The 17,762-nt window shown below is 36.1% G+C and overlaps 1 protein-coding gene across 2 annotated transcripts in view; it reads left to right on the top strand.

The window, feature by feature from the left end:
* ESYT2 (extended synaptotagmin 2) overlaps window positions 1-16,905 on the top strand; it is an 84,418-nt gene extending 67,513 nt beyond the window's left edge. The window contains exons 14-23 of one of the 2 annotated variants that reach the window (XM_080385842.1): window positions 1,686-1,748; window positions 3,740-3,814; window positions 5,211-5,297; window positions 6,080-6,229; window positions 7,042-7,430; window positions 9,648-9,746; window positions 10,354-10,485; window positions 12,462-12,567; window positions 13,540-13,589; window positions 13,717-16,905. In XM_080385842.1, coding sequence (XP_080241968.1) covers window positions 1,686-1,748; window positions 3,740-3,814; window positions 5,211-5,297; window positions 6,080-6,229; window positions 7,042-7,430; window positions 9,648-9,746; window positions 10,354-10,485; window positions 12,462-12,567; window positions 13,540-13,589; window positions 13,717-13,762 — 1,197 coding nt within the window. In that variant the 3' untranslated portion in view covers window positions 13,763-16,905. The remainder of the gene's footprint in view (window positions 1-1,685; window positions 1,749-3,739; window positions 3,815-5,210; window positions 5,298-6,079; window positions 6,230-7,041; window positions 7,431-9,647; window positions 9,747-10,353; window positions 10,486-12,461; window positions 12,568-13,539; window positions 13,590-13,716) is intronic. The other variant, XM_080385843.1, reaches the window with a different exon arrangement.
* Window positions 16,906-17,762: the final 857 nt, after the last annotated feature.

Here is a 17,762-nt window from a genome sequence, read left to right as displayed (position 1 = left end):
ATGCTGTATCATATTGCTATGAAAGACAAACACCCTCCTGTATATAGAAGAGAGGAATGCAGCCTCTAAGATGTATGGACTCATCCTTCTGGTCTACTTAGCTGTTACTAGGCCCCGATTTTGGCTGCAGCAATTTAAGGTATGGTGGACAGCCGTAATGATAGTAAGAAAGCCAGAAAATGTGACTAGCAGAGAAAGAGAATTTAGCATTATGAGGTAACGATGGGGATGGAAATGATACAAGGCTGCTGCAAACAAAGTGGCTTTTTCATGTTTGTCAGAAAACAAGAAACAGTGCTTAAACTCCAGCAAGGAACAAACCCATTGGGCATTAAAAATGTTTCTAACGAGAAGGATATTTAAACATTAGGATTGATCTGTCTAGGGATATTGTCCAGTCTCCATCTTGGAAGGTCTTTAAGTACAATACAGGTAAATAGCTGTGGAATATTCCTTAATTTTATTTTAAGACAAATAATTATTTAAAAAATCCCATAAAACCAGCCAAAACTTATTTCTGATTTTCATCAGTTTCACCATGAAGTATGTTTGTCCTGAGACAGAAATTTTTAAGCTAAATGCTGGGAATCTTGCCATGTATATTGGACAACTTGAGGATATGGACATTCCAAAAGAAAACATAAAAAAGTATTTCTGCATAAAGGTTACATCTCTCTTCAAATTATAGTCGCTTTTGGATTTGAATTTCAGAAAGGTATTTCTTTTGGCAGAGCACTGATAATACCAGTTCCTGTTCATAAACCAGCATATTTTAAAAGGCCATTATGCAGTTTTTTCTGTTGCCACATGCTACAGCTTTTAAAGTAGAATTCTCCATTGAAACAAAACTTTGTGCTTAAAGGAAAAAACAGCTATAAGTATAGTAACTTGAAATCTGTTTTATTTCAAAATTCTGTTCTCTGAAATTACTTCTTATGACTTGAATGAAAATTTTATGTAACATTTTCGTACTTTATATGTATCACTTGAAGAACAATGTGTTATTGTTAAGCAGTTTTTTCTATTTGATTTTAATGGAAAGTAGTCAGGAGTTCTGTCCTGCTAAATCAGTTCAAATTTCTGTTGTTAGTTTATTTGCTTGTCTTCATTCAAGTAAAGCAGTAGACCTTCATTCTAGTTAGTGTGCTGTTTGTATCACTCATCTGCTGAAGAGGCTCGAATGACTTTGACTTTTATAATGATCTAAGTCCTGTCAGTACTTTCAGCATTGTAATTTCTCCCATAAGAGGACTCCTTCACATAATTACTTGATTTACCATCAGAGAAGCTTCTATGTTGCAAAAACAGACCAAATTTTTTAAAGGTTCATTCAGAGGGCAGTCCATAGGACATCAGGCATTCAATAAAACCAGTTTTGTGAATTTTCTTTATTATGGTTAAAAAAAAACTGGTAAGGGAAATATAAGTGGACTGAAAGTGAGTATATGAGTTTTAAAGCAGAATACAAACATTCAGAGACGACAAAAGGAAGAAAAAGAAAGCTCTGTCAGACTTTTTTTTTGTTGTGGTTCCTTCATTGTTTTGTTTTAAAGATTTTTGGGGGGTTTTAGGTTGATTTTTTTCCTGCTTTGCCCTATATTGTCATGTCATAATTAACCTAGTGAGATTTCTTCATTGCATGACTTATTAACCCTGCCTATGTTCATTCTTTCCTGACTTAAAAGCATAATCCATTAGAATTTAACCCTGATGGCTTGAAGAAGGCTGCTGTTCAGAAAGCCCTGAAGGTAAAACTAATATAGTTGTCCATTTAAGGTCACAAAAGTAATTGGAAATGCACAAATGCCTGCAACACTTCTCTTACAACAGTGGATGGAATTTCTGTTGCCAGGTATCTATTTAGTGCAATTCCGTTTTACTTAAATTTGGTTTCAAGAAGCAATCGGGACATTGGTAAAATACTGTGGTGACTTCAATTGTAGATCAGCTGAGTGGAGTATAGACTGTTTTTGAAGACGGGGGGGAAAAATAGTCCTGAGAGTTAATTTGAAGTAGTGACTTAAAGAACAAAGCTGACATGAAAGCTAAGACATCTTTACATACTGATACTTTATTAGTCAGCTCTGAATGACTAACCAATAAAATAAATCTTTGACATGTTTTGAAATAATCTTATTTCTGTTAGATGTTTCCAGAAGGATTTACATCTTTTATATAGATGCTAATTAAATTTAGTCCAGCTTTTTGATATGGAAGACATAGAGTTGGGAGGCAAACTTGGAAGGCATAAGCCAAGTTCTCAGCTGAAAGAACTTGGACAAGAGGCAGTCTCTAATAGACTGTCAACAGCAAATCTGTCAGCAGCAGGTGTTAAGAGGTGCATTGTGTGTGTAAATATTGCTGCCTATTTAGCATGAATTAGAATTACTTATATTTATGTATCAGCATAGGCAACAGAGTCTTTTTGTCAACTTCTGTGGTTTCATCATTTTATGAAGAAAAGGGAGTTTTGGGCACCTTTTTATGGACAAAATAAAACATATGTCACCTAGCATTTTTAAACACCATCAGCTGGAGTGTAATCTCACTTTCTCTTCCCTAAACGTTTGTATTCTGTTGTCTTTGATGAAAGCTAAATATTTTGGATTAGAAATAATGAAAAAAATGCGGCATTCATCCAAGAAAGGAGTGCTTTCTTAACAGTGTTTTTTCTAAAGTAAATTATGGTTATAAGCAGTGTGTCACATTAAAGTCAGGTAATATTAGTGAAAGTATGATGTCCAAAATATAAGTTCAGATCCAAAACTATCTAAAATATGCACATTCTTAATTTAAATATGTAAAATATTTGAATCACTTGGTTGTAATTGTGACCTTACATGCATTAAGTAGATTTTAACTAACTTCCTGTTTTCATACCTGATCTGTACAATTTCCTACATGGTAGAATTCAAAGTATATTATTAACCATGTATACGATATTTTCTAGGCCTTTTAAACTGCATTAACACTTGCTTGAGATGATTAACTTTCATGTCTATCTTTTCTTTCAGACTTAAATTATTGTTAGGTTAGTTTAACATTTGTGAAAGAAACATGTAGTTGGGAATGTTCCTTTGTGTATATAATGTGTTTCTAAACTGATGTTTATTTTCACAGTTTGATGTAATGATATACAGTTGGTGAGCAAGGCTCAGATATGGCAGATGGTTGATTCTCTAGTAAAGAGAATTTGGTAAACTGTAGAAATACACATCAGGTACATTATAGTGCATCTTTTTTTTTCCCCAAACTGAAAAGTGGGGAATATCAATGTTCTGATATTACATGCAGTTTAATAATACTACTGCAATGTAAATAAAGTAAGCTTCCTGAGTTTGTGCTTTCTCCATATCTCCCATCTGCATGCAATATTCATTTTGCACTTTTAACTATGCTTCATTAGCTTTGGGGGTTGTAATGCTCATTAAAGGCTAAGAATTTGCACCTTAGCAATTTAATTCAAATAAGATGGAAAGGACTCTAAAACTCATGCCTCTTTATAGCATTTTGCTTCAGCATATTTAGGGTAGTTGGATGCCTTCATGTTAAATGTGTTCACCAGTTACTAGCCAGTCTGCTATTGAAGTCTGAATGAAAATGAATAAAATACTGAGGATAATATAAGCATATAGTAGAATGCATATGATTTGTATTTTTAAGATGCAGACACTTAAATTTCAGCAGAGAGAGGTTTTGCTTTATTCTGAAGGCAAAGTTTTTGCTTTTTCTTCATCAGTCAGGAAAGAAAATAAACAGCAATCCCAACCCACTTGTTTTGCTGTCAGTTGGACACAAGGCACAGGAAAGTAAGGTAAGTTCCTACTCTTTATACTCTGTTTACAAACATTTGGTGGTTCTGTGGCTTGGCATTGGCTATCAAGCCTTTGAGTGTATACACTGCACTAAAAGTTACCACCAGAACTGAAATTGCCAACAAGAAGCCAAGGATCAAATGGGTGCTTAATCAGTCTAAACTGTGAGTAGAGATCAAGTTTTAACTATTTGTAGATGTTCTGATCTGCAGCTGGGATTCCTACAGTGGTGATTATACAAATAATAGTGTGGGCAAACAGCAGGCTTCAAATCTTGATCAGTATTTTGAAAACTTACAGAATCACAGTGTTAGAGAAATGCCCAGGTTGAAAAGGGCTGCTGAAAATCATCTGCTTGAACCTTCCACTTAAAGCAGGGCATTAGATTAGCCAGTGGTGTATAGCTCTCAGAACTTGAGATCCAAGTTCCTCACAGACTCCTGAATTGCTTGTGCACCGTTGTGCTGCTTTCCTAGAAAACATTAGCGTAGTTGAAGCTCTTGGTGAGAACCTGGTTCTGCAGACCTGAAAACAGCTTTGAGTTGTCAGTCATCTCTCTCCTAATCAGGCGGTCTGTAACAGATGCTTGTCAGGAGGTCGATCTTGATGGTGATCCCTCTGATTCTGATGTAAGGCATTCAACATGCCTGTCATCTTGTCCATTACTTGCCTCTGTGCATTCAAACAGCTCTTTAAAATAAAATAGCTATAGTGAAGCGATACCTATATAGGTAGATATATACAATATGGGTGTTTTGTTTGTTTGTTTGTTTTAAGTAAAAGTGTCAGTGAGCCAAAAGGAGAGGACATCTAATTTTACTTTTTCGTACATTTTCAAAAGTTGTCAAAAAGCCTAAACCAGATGATACAGTCTTAATTTTGATACCTATTAGAGAACAGAGATAGAAATTCAAGTCCTTTGTTCCTGGAGGTAGCGCTTTTCTTCTCTCTCCCCCCACCTTCCCCTCCATTAATGGCTTGCTGAAAGTAGTGAATTTGGCGTGGCTGTTTGGAGATTAGAGGGGAAAATACGAGTTTCTAGGAGTTTTATTGATTTAGTTGAGCCCTTTGGAAAAGTACGAGAAGAGAGAATGTGCCAGTCTGAAGACACTGCGTTTGTTCATAGACTGGTGTGAAGTAACAGTTCTTTAGGAGGCGTTTTACTTTACATACAGCAACTTCAATGCAAAACATACCCTATTACATGTCCTGGGTATAGTTTTATATGTCATATTATATATGCCTCGGGTAGATCCCACTTGGCCTTTGTTTAAATATGTCAGGCTTCAGACATAAATTTTGCAAAGCCAAAATGAAAAATGTCTCAACTCTTGATACTGGCTTTATTAGACAAAAATGTTTTATAATTGTATGCTTCCTGTTTTCAAACTTTAGATTCGATACAAGACCAATGAACCAGTATGGGAGGAAAACTTTACTTTCTTTGTACACAATCCCAAAAGGCAGGATCTGGAAGTTGAGGTATGTTGTCTCACTCTCTTTAGATACCTTTATTTTCTAAGACGCTGCAGTATTAACATTCAAACATTACAGGCTGTTACAAAATGAGACTGAATATGTTGTGAACACCATAAAATTATACTTAGTGTTTTTTAAGATGAGGCTATGAAATGTTCATTTGCATTTACGTCTCAAAGGAAGAAAGACTATAACCAATCAGTCACCAGAAGAATATAGTTGATTGTTGTCTTAAAAGATAAAAAAAAGTATGTTTTTGATACCTGTTTCAAACCTTAACAGTCTTAACTGATAGCAGAAAATACTGTTATGTATGGCTGGTTTGTTTCCTTTCTCATCCCAAGGAAGTCTTTGCTTTGCCCAGATACTGTATCCCTTTACACTGATGACATGTATTTACCTAGTGCAGACAGACTGAAGTGTAAATAAGGACTGTTCTAGTTACTATTCCTCTAACAGTTGTGGGAATTCATTTTCACACAGACCGTTTGGAAACTGTGTAGTTATTTTGATCAAGGGTCAGGTAGATGTAGATGTGATGGTTAGTTTCCTGTCTTGCTTATGCTGTAGAAGATAGGGATGAAGAAACTCGGCATTCCATATACTTGCTGTTTCCTTCTTCAATGCAAAGTTGTCTTATGATCAGGGAAATTTTGTTCAAGAACAAACTACAATCAATATTGTTTGGGTTTTTTGTTCTTAAATAAAACTGTAATCTCCTTTTCTTTCTCTGAATTCTTACAAAGCAGATGATATAAAATGACTTAGCTTCTGTGTTCCTTCAGGTGAGGGATGAGCAGCACCAGTGTTCTTTGGGGAACTTCAAACTGCCTCTAAGCCAGTTGCTAGAGAGTGAAGATTTAACTATGCATCAACGGTTCCACCTGAGCAACTCCGGTCCGAACAGCACTATAAACATGAAGATTGCACTCAGGGTACTCTAAAGCTTTTCCCATTGTAAATATCTGAAAGCATACTTAAGACTGTTGTGACTTCTGGTCTTCTAGCTTTATGAAAAAGATAGTACATTCCCTTGGGTTCACAAGGCTAGTGATCTGAAATCACCTTTATCTTTTCTAGAAATGGAACTGAGTCCTGATGGTTTAAAAAGAATAAAGTTTATAGGGAAAGAAAGTACCATCATAGTAGTAGAAAAATTCGGTCCAACTTTCAAGCAAATTGGAGATTTGAAGACAAAAATTGATACCTGAAAGTTGGTTTGTCTTTTTCCCCAGCAAAATAATTTGGGTTAAGATAGTATATCTCTTTGCAGACACTGTCAAACATATGTTAACTTTGTTATTTGTTCTTTTCTGCAGCACTTTCTTGCTTACTTGTTGTTAATAAATCAAAGTAATGTATAAAAGAGAAAGTAGGGATAATGAGTAAAAACATGTGATGTAAGATTAAATTTCAAAAAATTAGAAGAAAAAGTTAATAGCATAGCTTTCCAGGTGGCTAGAGCTGTAAAATAAATAGCACTTGCACCAGAAATGTGTAGAGTGTGGAAAGGGAATAATGAGGAGACTAATTCTGAATGGAGAATTTCACATTTTTTTATAGTTAACTGCAGTTGCCACAAAAAAGATGGAGCTATGTTTTGCTGTGCAGAAGGTTTCCTGTTATAGAGTGAATGATAGTGTCTGAACTTAATTTGTCACCAACCAGTACTCTTGTAGAAACAATTTTTTCCTGTTTTATTATACTGGAAAATAGTTAATACTATATGTATTTTTATGGTATCTAGGTCCTTTCTCTTGAAAAGCAAGCAAGATCTCCAGATCATCAACACTCAGCCCAAGTAAAAAGGCCATCTCTTTCCAAAGATGCAAGAAAATCATCTTTTAAGCCTCAGGTTCCTGTCTCACCACCACCTGATTCAAACAAACCTGTTCCAGCTTCCCCAGTGACTGATAGTGACAAAAAGACTGATACAGCTGAAAAAAGTCAGCCTCCCAATGCCAGCCCTCACTGGCCAACAGATCTCAGCCGAAGTTCCTCCAGTCTTCACGCCTCTAACTTTTCTTATTCTCCCAGCCACCTCTCAGTCAAAGAACCCACTCCTAGCATAGCCTCAGACATATCTCTGCCTATCGCCACACAGGAGCTACGGCAAAGACTACGACAGCTTGAAAAGTATGGTGTACATTGCTTCCTTTTGTAATACATCTAAGTTAATTTATAAAAAATGCCATCAGTGCAGCCAAAGAGTGCTTAGTTTGCATTTCAGTAATATTTTTTTACTACTACAGTTTGAGCCTAGCATTTGAAAATCAGTCGTGATTTTCTGTTTCCTCACGGTACCTCAGTTAGATAGATCTTGCAATAAGAAGTTACTTTACCATTGCAATAATCTGATAGATTTAGTCCACCTTGTTTTCATAACTAAACTGCTGTAGTGCTAAAAAGAGTGGGATGGTAAGAGGGAAGGATATTTTTCGATACAATATTAATAACTTTCATGGCAATAGTTGCCTGTTTCACCACTGAATCCTGTTAGCATTAATAATAAGCCAATTGAGCTGAATACAGCTGGTCTTTTTAAATTAGAGGTATAGTTGACTATAAAGAATGTTAAATGAAAGTCAGTTACTACTTAATTAATAAGGATTGCTGCAGCTATGCTTTCTTAAATTCTCTATTAATTTTTGTTTTTTACTTGCCTCAATGGGCAGCTATACTCACCAGTAAAGATAGCTGAGCAGCCAGTCTGCTCTGAATAGGAGAATGGTAACCATTAATTCCCTATTCATGTAGTTCTCTGTGAATCTAAGTAGAAAGATTTCAATTTTTTATTTGTGAGGGACTGAAGTGATTCATCTCTTTCTCTGTCAGAGTTCATAGAATCAATAGTGTCATACAGCTTGGAAGGAACTTCTGGAGGTCAGTCAGCCCTCTTCTCAAAGCAAATCCTACCTCAATGTTAGATCAGGTTTCCTGGGCCTTGTCCATACAAGTTTTGAATATCTCTAAGGATACTAGATTCTATAAACTTTCTCAGCAATTCCACTGCTTAACCACTCCACCATGAAAATATTTCCTTATTTCCGACTGGAATTTATCTTGCTACAAGTTGACTGCAGCCTCTTGTTTTTTTACTGTGCACATACACGAGGTGTCTGTCTCAGTCTTCTCAATAATGTCTGTTTTAAGTAGTGAATCACTGCAACTGAATCTGCTCTTGGCAGTCTCTTCAATTTGTACAAACCCATTTCCTTTACCATCTGCTTATGTGCTCCAATCTCCCATGTCTCTCTTCCAGCCCAAAACTGTGTTAGATTGATAATTTTGATAAACGTTGAAATACTGCTCCTTATTTAAACCACAAAATTTCATACTTTCTCATTTGGTTAGAATGGTAAAGCTACAGCTAAGGAGATCCTTTATTGCAGCCCCATGTTTTTGGGTGCTCTTGATTTTTTTTAGATATTTTTATTTTAACCAAGAAAATACTGGACGTGAAGCACTTCATTCTAGTTTTTAATGTGAATGACTTGAGAATTTTAAGGGAGCAATCACTTTTTAGTAGCTGTTCACAAAAGATACCCACACTCCCTTGAAGTAAAGATATCCTTCAGGTATCTGAGAAATGCTAAACTTCCATATACTGTCTTGTATGAAATGGAAAACACTTGCAGTCAGTATACACAAACTAAAACAAGCATTTCCTAGAGATGAGGGAACTCTGCAAATATTGGCCATTCTTTAAAACAGAAAATCTTAAACACAGTTCTTGCTTTTTATTTAAGCATGGCCTGTATTTATAAGTGTAAATTGATTCTACTCTTTTTGATGTGGCATGAGCTACAGAAAAGTGAAATGGCTGTGTTTATACTGTGATTTGAACTTTTAAGACAGTAAGTGGGTTTAAATATCACTATTTTAATCCCAAGAGTATCTATATTTCTACATTAGGGGATTTAGAAAAGAATGAGCTGGCCTTCTAATTGGTTCCTAGCCATAAGTAAGAGTGGTCCGTGTCTGAGTTTTTCATTGCAGTTTGCATGATTATTCTTTCCAGTCTCCTAGATACTGCTTTAAAGTTTATTTTGGAGTAAGCAAGTTCTTTAATAGTAGTGGTTTTCAAAGTACTGAAGAACAGATGATCTCTAAGTTGATAAGAACACCTAGCTTATTTTGGAGAGTAGAGGTGTTGCACAAGGAACTGAAGTACCAGAAACTGATGAAGATACGCTCATACACTAATGTGTGCTCTCTTCCCTGTTGGTCTAGTAAAAACTTAAATGGATAATACATGATTTCTGGAAAAACTTTTTGGCATGTATTTCAGTTAGGTCTTACTTCAAATCTGGATTGTAAATACTAAGCGTAACATTCTACTTTTTCCTGCAGTGGAACAACTCTGGGGCAGTCTCCACTAGGACAGATTCAGCTAACAATTCGTCATAGTTCACAAAGAAACAAACTGATTGTGGTAGTGCATTCCTGCAGGTAAGCATAAAATAACAAATTTCATTTCTGTGCATATTTCTTTGTAAACTTTGTGATATCTTGACTTACCTTCCTGAATTCGTTGTCTGGATGATCTTTGTCATTTTTAAAACAACATAGAGATTGTAAGTATGTGTAAATACAAAAACATACAGAGCTATGCTCAGAATCAGTAAAAACTTCATTGAAGATTTTGCTGTGATTTTTGTCTGAATCCTCTGTCAGATTTTAAATGAAAAAGGCATGTAGATTTTTATCAGTAGTGTCTAAAACATCGTGAACAGGCTGAATTTTTCCTGGGATGACAGACACAATTTTTGGAAAGCTCAATCTAGATTTGAGTTGGAATTTAAGAAACGTTGTATTCCTAGCTCTGCTGTCTGCCCATGATTTATTTGATTTTGTACAAGTCACTGCTTGGCACTTTTTCCAATTTTAATTTTCCACTGTTGTTTATCTGTGTGCTCTGTCCTGTGCATCATACTTTGTGCAGGATATCCCATAATTGATTCATGTACTAAATTAAATGATAGTAATGTAGACGCTTATATTCAGCGATGTCTCATTCATTTTCTAAGTGGTTCTCCTTGTTTTTTGCTGGTCACAGAAATCTAATAGCGTTTTCAGAAGAAGGATCCGATCCATATGTGCGAATGTATTTATTGCCTGATAAGCGACGATCAGGAAGAAGAAAAACACATGTATCAAAGAAGACATTAAACCCAGTGTTTGATCAAATGTATGTTTTAAACTATGGGTAGTAGGTTTATATCATGTAATTGCAATGCTGCTGAATCAACGCTTCTGTTTACCTGAACGGATGAGCTGTTGAAACCTCTAGTTGTCACCAGACTTGTCATACCTTTCTCTCCTGCTATAATAGCTCTTCCCATCCTTCTATTCCCTGTTATGGCTGTAGACCTTCTCACTCTTTCACCAGTTCTTTCTTCTTTTTTGCCTTATCCTATATCAGTTGCATCCCCTTTGGGCTGGTAGCTAAAAAGCAGTGTGCACCTTCTGGCAGGTGGTCAGAACATCAGTGCTTGCAGCTGGCGGGTGCTGTTGGTATCCCTTACTGACAGAAAGCATGTTGTCTGACTGGCTGATTGCCTGGCTGATAGATGCTGCCTCCTCGGCAGGACTGGCCAGCCAGGTGTCTGTTCGTGATTGAATTGTTCAGTTGATCAACCCAGTAGCACCTCTCAGCACCCAGGGACTCAGGAATTTTCTTTGTAGGTTAGATATAACCTATAGAAATATAACTTGCCCACAGGTTGGAAGTTGTGCAAGATTGTGCTGCATAAAAAAATCCTTATCTTTGTAGTCAGATTTTTCATGGTAGTTTCCCCTCACACTTGTACCCATCACTTTTCAATAAAGGTGACCTTTCTCTACAGGCAGTTAAACTGGGGAAAACACACTTCAGTCCATTCTGTCCAGGGGGAATCTTTAAATCATTGGTTAGAGGCTCTGGGAGGTTTTCCTGGTGGTACAGCGCTTTCCTGTTTATTACAGATAGTAGACTTGGTTTTGTCATGGTCTAACCCCAGCCAGTAACTTAAGTACCATGCAGCCACTTGCTCACCCCCACACCCTGCCCAAGGGATGGGGAGGAGAATCGGGAAGTAATGTAAAACTCAAGGGTTGAGATAAGAACAATTTAATAATTAAAATAGGAAAAAAAAAACCCTAATAATAATAGTAACAGTTATAATGAAAAGGAGGGAGAAGGGGAGAGGAATAAAATCCATAGGGAAGGGATTAAAAACCCAGTGATGCACAATGCCACTGCTCACCACCTGCTGAGTAGTGCCCAGCCAGTCCCTGAGCAGCAATAGGCAGGCCCTGCCAGCTCCCTCCGGGTTTTATACTGAGCGTGGCATTCTGTGGCATGGAACAGCCCTTTGGCTAGCTCAGGTCAGCTGTCCTGCCTCTGCTCCTTGCCTGTGCCCCTCCAGCCTTCTCACTGACAGGGCCTGAGACACTGAAAAGTCTTTGACTTAGTATAAACATTAGTTAGCAACAACTAAAAATATCTATTATCAGTGTTATTCTCACACCAAATCCAAAACACAGCCCTGCACCAGCTACTAAGAAGAAAATTAACTCTATCCCAGCTGAAAGCCAGTCAGTTTTACTGTGCCTTTCCAAGTAAAACGTACTGCAAAGCAATAAAGCTGCTGAAGAACTGTAATGACAAATAGATGTAGATTGTGGTATGGTCTTGCCCTCACTTTCTCTAAGTTTCGGACCTAGAAACAAAATGCATTCTTCCTTAAAAGCTGATGGGTTTCCTTGGTGTGCCAGGAAAGAAAATGAGCTCTGGTTATCAAGGACTGAGGATCAGTAAGACTAACCAGCCTTTCCATTTTGGAGAATAGCGATGCTGAGCTGTCAGTATAGTAGAATTCCTCATTCTGCACTCTGTAGAGTCAGTGGCTGACTCTTTGTTTAGTTTTGTATTGTTTGCTTTTACCAGTGGCTTCTAGAGACTGAAGGTAACAAAGTCTCAAACATTGGATGTTGGTACTGATCATATCATTGAAGAAAAATTTTAGTCAAAAACATTGGGATCTTTTTCTCCATTATCTCGGACCTTCTTTTTTGTTTTGGGAGGGGGGTGGTTGGTTATGATTTGAATTGTTATTTAGCTGTAGGAACTGAACTTGCACTTCAGGTACAAAATTTTCTCTAAAGCATCACTTTGCCTGTCAGATTTGATTTCAGTGTTTCCCTGCCTGAAGTACAGAGAAGAACACTAGATGTAGCAGTGAAGAACAGTGGTGGCTTCTTGTCCAAAGATAAAGGGCTGCTTGGCAAAGTAAGTTGACAACAAGCAAATTCTGTTAATACAGCATGTTATTATTATATTAAGACTAAAACCCTCTTGTGATATGAGCTTGTTAGTGTTGACTGAAGCACCTGATTCACGTACAAAGCTTTTAAAAATTATAGATTGGTTAGATGTTAAGCTTCAGTAAGAAAGGAACAAACTGCAGAGACAGGTATAAAAACATGAGGCATCTTCCAGAGAACTGTAAGTTCTGAGGCTTGCAGTAACAAAACAAACCTGCATGTCAGACTTAGTAGTCATACAGTCAGAGAAACAAAATAACCAGTAGAAAACAGGTGGTATCTCAGAAAATGTTCAAACAAAACTGGAAAGGCAAGCAAGAGTACTTAGAGAAACACATGGAACAAATGTGTTTAGTAGTTATAATTCCAGATTGTAGAATCCAGGAGAAAGAACTGCTACTAGAGATGTACCCAATGCCAAAACCAGCTATTGAATTCACTTCTCTGCTCTGTAGGCACTCATTAAATCACTCTATTTCCTACACATATGATTTGGAGCATGCAAAAAGGAACAGTAAATTCCTGCATCCTTGCAAATTGATGTATTTGAGCTCTGTAAAGTGCATGAGAGATACCAGAATCATGGTCAGTTCATGGTGAGCGGTGTTCTTAATTTTCCTGTTTATTAGGAAGGCTGTTAGCATAAACACATCAGCTGACTGCCATTGCTGAGATAAGCCATGTTCAGAATTTAAGGCTGTGAGGTGCTCTGGGACTGTATCGCTAAAGGGTATATAGATTTTTAGGTCAAAACCAACAACTTGAAACTTTACTACAAGTCAAACAGCAGATAGCTGTGATGTCAAGGAAGTAAAATAAATTGTTTACTAAGGGCATTACTTGTACTGTAGTTTACAGGATTGTGAGATTTGATCTTTAAAAGACATAGAATGAAAGACACACACAGTGCATTGATTGCTCATTTAACTTTCCACAGTTATTAATACCTCTGGCATCTGAAGAACTTGCTAAAGGCTGGACCCAGTGGTAAGTATATTATTTCCTTTATTAATAATACTACTGCATACTGATAATAACACATACTGTGTTAATAAGAGTTTTAATAATACATGCTAAATGTAAAAAACATTTCCTTTGTTTTTTTCATTTTCAGGTATGATTTAACAGAAGATGGTACAAGGCCACATGGTGCAAGTTAGGCCCGTGGATACCAGGAATTCCCCATGCATAATTTTGCCAACCTTTATATATTTTTTGAAGCGTTCTTCTCACAGATGTACCAATATTATTTTTATAGCTTTACTGATTTAGTTCTTAGACATATCCCTAATAATTTTATAACACTTGGTCATTTTATGTAGACATAGCCTTTCCCATTGTCAAACTTTGTATTTTAATTTGCTAAACGATTGTATGTGTTACTGTAATGTGCAATAGTACAGTAAAGTAACTTTTGTGTTTAAATTGATCTTTATGACGACTGTACCTATTAGAAAGTGAAAAGGTTATGTTCTGCTGTTTTCCTGCCTCGTTTTATATCTCACCAAGGTATAGTGTACCATGTAAATATATACTATTTTTTTATAATTCTTTCATGCTGGTTTGAATTCAGAAGAAAATTAGATAAAGGATATAGATATTTTCTTCTTAAATGCATGTTATTTCTTCAGATGAATCTCTTTCGTCTTTGCAGCACAATGGTCTTAATCATTTTGTGATATTCTTCAAAAACAACTGCAGAAAAACATTTTTACTGTATTGTGTTTCTGGCCCAGTGTGGCTAGCTTAAAATGTACAAAACATTAACGTTTTAATATTTATATATAAATGTATTATTCAAAAGTCAAGCTATAGAATATTATAAATAAAAATGAGAATTCTATACATTCTGTATACATAGAGGATGAGGTCCGTGAATCACAGTTTCTAAATCTGAGTTTTCATTTAATGGAATAAACATAACAAACAGTACAGTTTTATTTTACAGATTAACTTGGATTATTTTTATTCCTGTACTCTATAGTACTAGACATGTGACCTTCTGAAGGTATGAGGACATGGATTTTTCTGTATTATAAAAAAAAACAATAGTATCTATAACCACATAAAACTGTCCTTACTGCCATTTTCACTGATTTATAAGGTATCCAAATCAGCTTGCAATGTAAGTTCATATAGTAGGCATATGTACAAGACATATGTTATTTTTATTATACAATACTGTGCTTAAATAGTGTGATATGCTATACCTTCTGTAATACTAAAATGGAACACCAAATAAGGAAGTGTGGAACTGAGTTGAAACTGACTGTCTTTGCAGTTGCTTCATTGCAACTTGGCGTGCTTGGTGCATGAAAGAAATGCACTGCAGTGGTCCACACAGCTTTCTTGAGAAATAATGGCATTCTACTGAAGCATTGCCACAGTCTACTGCAAGACTACAGCAGTGATACACTTAGCACAAACTGATAAAAGTAGACAGTTGAGAGCTGAAGGGAGAGTATCAGCCTGAACAGCTGAGCTCGTAACTCTTAATTTTATGAATTTGGAGGAATACTTTTTTGTATTCAGAGCTGATTTTTCCTTTTCTGGTAAGTTTTCTCAGACTGTTATAAAAACGTGCATTAAGTATCCAAGAGAACAGTTCAGCTCTTTCAGAGCCAACGCCCTCATTCTTGGATAAGTATGCAATTAGACAAAGTATATTATTTAGCTAAGATTCTGGCATGATGTCTCAGCCAAGAAAGAATTTTAAAGCAGAAGAATAAACTCCTAAAATTAGCTTTATTTTAAATTACTGACAGAACCTTAATTCTAGATGTAGAATATGCCTACATTACTAGATGTACCAAAGTGCCTACCATAGATGTAGCTTTTTGTCTTTTTCAAGTTTAAGAATTGAATCATTTCAGTTTGTCTAAATTCAGTTTAACATGAACATTTGTCACGGATGTGTGTGACGTGCACGCATACACCTCTGTACAGTGATGGCCTTCTTATTGCCACATTTATTCAAGACAATTTTAACAAACAAACTTTTGCATTGTAAATTTTGCTGCTGTAACTTTCTGATGGACTGGGCAATAGAGAGGTTCTTTGTAAGAAAATATTTCCGTTTGAAGGCTTTGCTCTATATTGGAATGTATTAGTATCTATATATATATATACACACTCATCTATTCATATAAAATGTAATATATTATGAAATACATACTTCCTTTACTAGTTCTTCATTAAAATGTTAAGAATGGAAAGGCAGAGAATTACTGTTAATGCAATGAAAATGCAGAAGGTGAAAGCTGATATAAATCAAGTCTAAGAGCAGCAGTTTAGCATAATTTTATTTTGCCTTGGTTCAGCCCGAGGTTGAAGGGCTTTTGCTGTACATCTCAGCTAGTGACTCCCCAGAGTTTGATCTGTAGCTAACAAATGGGCTGTTAAACTGATACGGTGTTTCAAGTCTTAAGATTTTAGAAGACTTTGCACTTAAAAGTGCATATTCTCTCATCTGAAGTCTCAAGGGGGAAAATAATGCTGTGTTTGGGTAAATGTGAGACAATAACATGAAGTGAATAAATGAATAAAGTATATAGGACAGGTTTCCAAAGTAGCTCACAACCTAAAATTAGGGATAGATTCTTAAAAGAGCCTGGTTCCCATCTAGGAATCTAAAATGAAGAAACTGAATTACTATAATTCAGCAACAGTAATTCCTGTTGACTGTAATCGGTCCTGGATGCCAAACTCTTTAGAAACATTCTCCTGAGTTTGGATCAGAATATGACTGCCTAGATGAGACTGATTCTTTTATAACGGAAACAAGCCTCTGTATCATAGTTAACAAATTCTGATTGTTCTGTTCATATGGAAGTAGGAAGGCCGAACATCATTTTTCCTCTGGACAAAAATTGCACCTCATTATGAAGTCAATATATTCAATATCAACTGATAGCTTTTTATGTAGTTCTTGTTTATTCTGTGCCTTAAAATATGAACAAATGTTTAAGAAATGGCTAAACCCAAGCTTTGTTACCTGTATGTACCAACACATGTTCTCTACTGTTGAAACTGTTTTTAGAATTACTCTGCTTCACTGACAAGAAAACCAGCTTTCTTAATTATAGCAGTATTATAACCCAAACTCAAATCCGCATGCATCTCACTTGGATTGGGATTAAAAGAGTTTTAATTTTCTGTCTTGAATCCTTTATCAGAGCTGCAGCAAATGGTGAGAGTTGAAATGAGAACAAAGGGTAATCAATTTTGTACAGATTGCCTTTTTTTGCTCATGTAATTCTACATTATGATGCATGTATTTATTCAATAAATGGTTCATATGGAAGTCAGTGTGTTGCTTCCCTCTACACACACACTCCCTTTTCCTCTCCTTTGCATATCCCTGTCCTAATTGGTAATACGGTGAGGTGAATTTTAAAAATAGTCATGTATGTTGACTACTCTAGCCTAGGTAGCCTTGCTGTAAGGTGTGTAGGCAGATTTTTGCATTTTACATGAGAAGTGCAGTTACTTCACTGGGGAGTTCCATGGCTGTGCATCTGTTCCATCTGGAACAGATTCACATGTAAGAATGAGCAGGTCCTTTGTTCAACTTAAGTATCTAGGTGGTTTTTTTTTCTCTTAAAATGATCAGTTGAACAAATTGCCACCAATCAAGCACTGACTAATCAATTGTCATTAATTATGTTTTCAAAAGGACCTAGAACTGCATGTAATTGCCTTTTAGATTTAGAACCAGTGGATTTCTGCATGTGGCGTTCTTTCCTGTACTTCCACCTGCTTGGCAAGGCAGATACTGATAGAACACACAACTACGTACTGCGTAAATAAGAAAAGGGGTATTGGGTTCTCTATTACAGAAAAACAGCCATAGAAATTACGCTGTTTGCATTAAACACTAATTTATAATTAATTATAACATAATTAATTATGATACATCTTCCCTTAAACAGCTACAGCTTGTCTGAATTATTAATACTTAGTTTTCATCAGCTATAAATAAAAGCTGCAGAAGTTCATCACCCAGTTGCTATCATGTTTAGAAGGAACCCCACTGGATAATCTTTACTGATGTTAACTACAAAATTATGTTCAGTTGGTTGGTTGGTTTTTTTCCTAGGGGAGATATCTGCCTTTTTTAATGGAATAAAGGGCTTCTGCTAATCAATGGGAAGGCAGCTA

The sequence above is a fragment of the Falco punctatus genome, assembly GCF_963210335.1.
Source record: "Falco punctatus genome assembly, chromosome: 4".
In the NCBI taxonomy this organism is placed as follows: domain Eukaryota; kingdom Metazoa; phylum Chordata; class Aves; order Falconiformes; family Falconidae; genus Falco; species Falco punctatus.
Note: the sequence above shows the minus strand (reverse complement) of the source record. Positions and strands in the feature narration are given on the sequence as shown.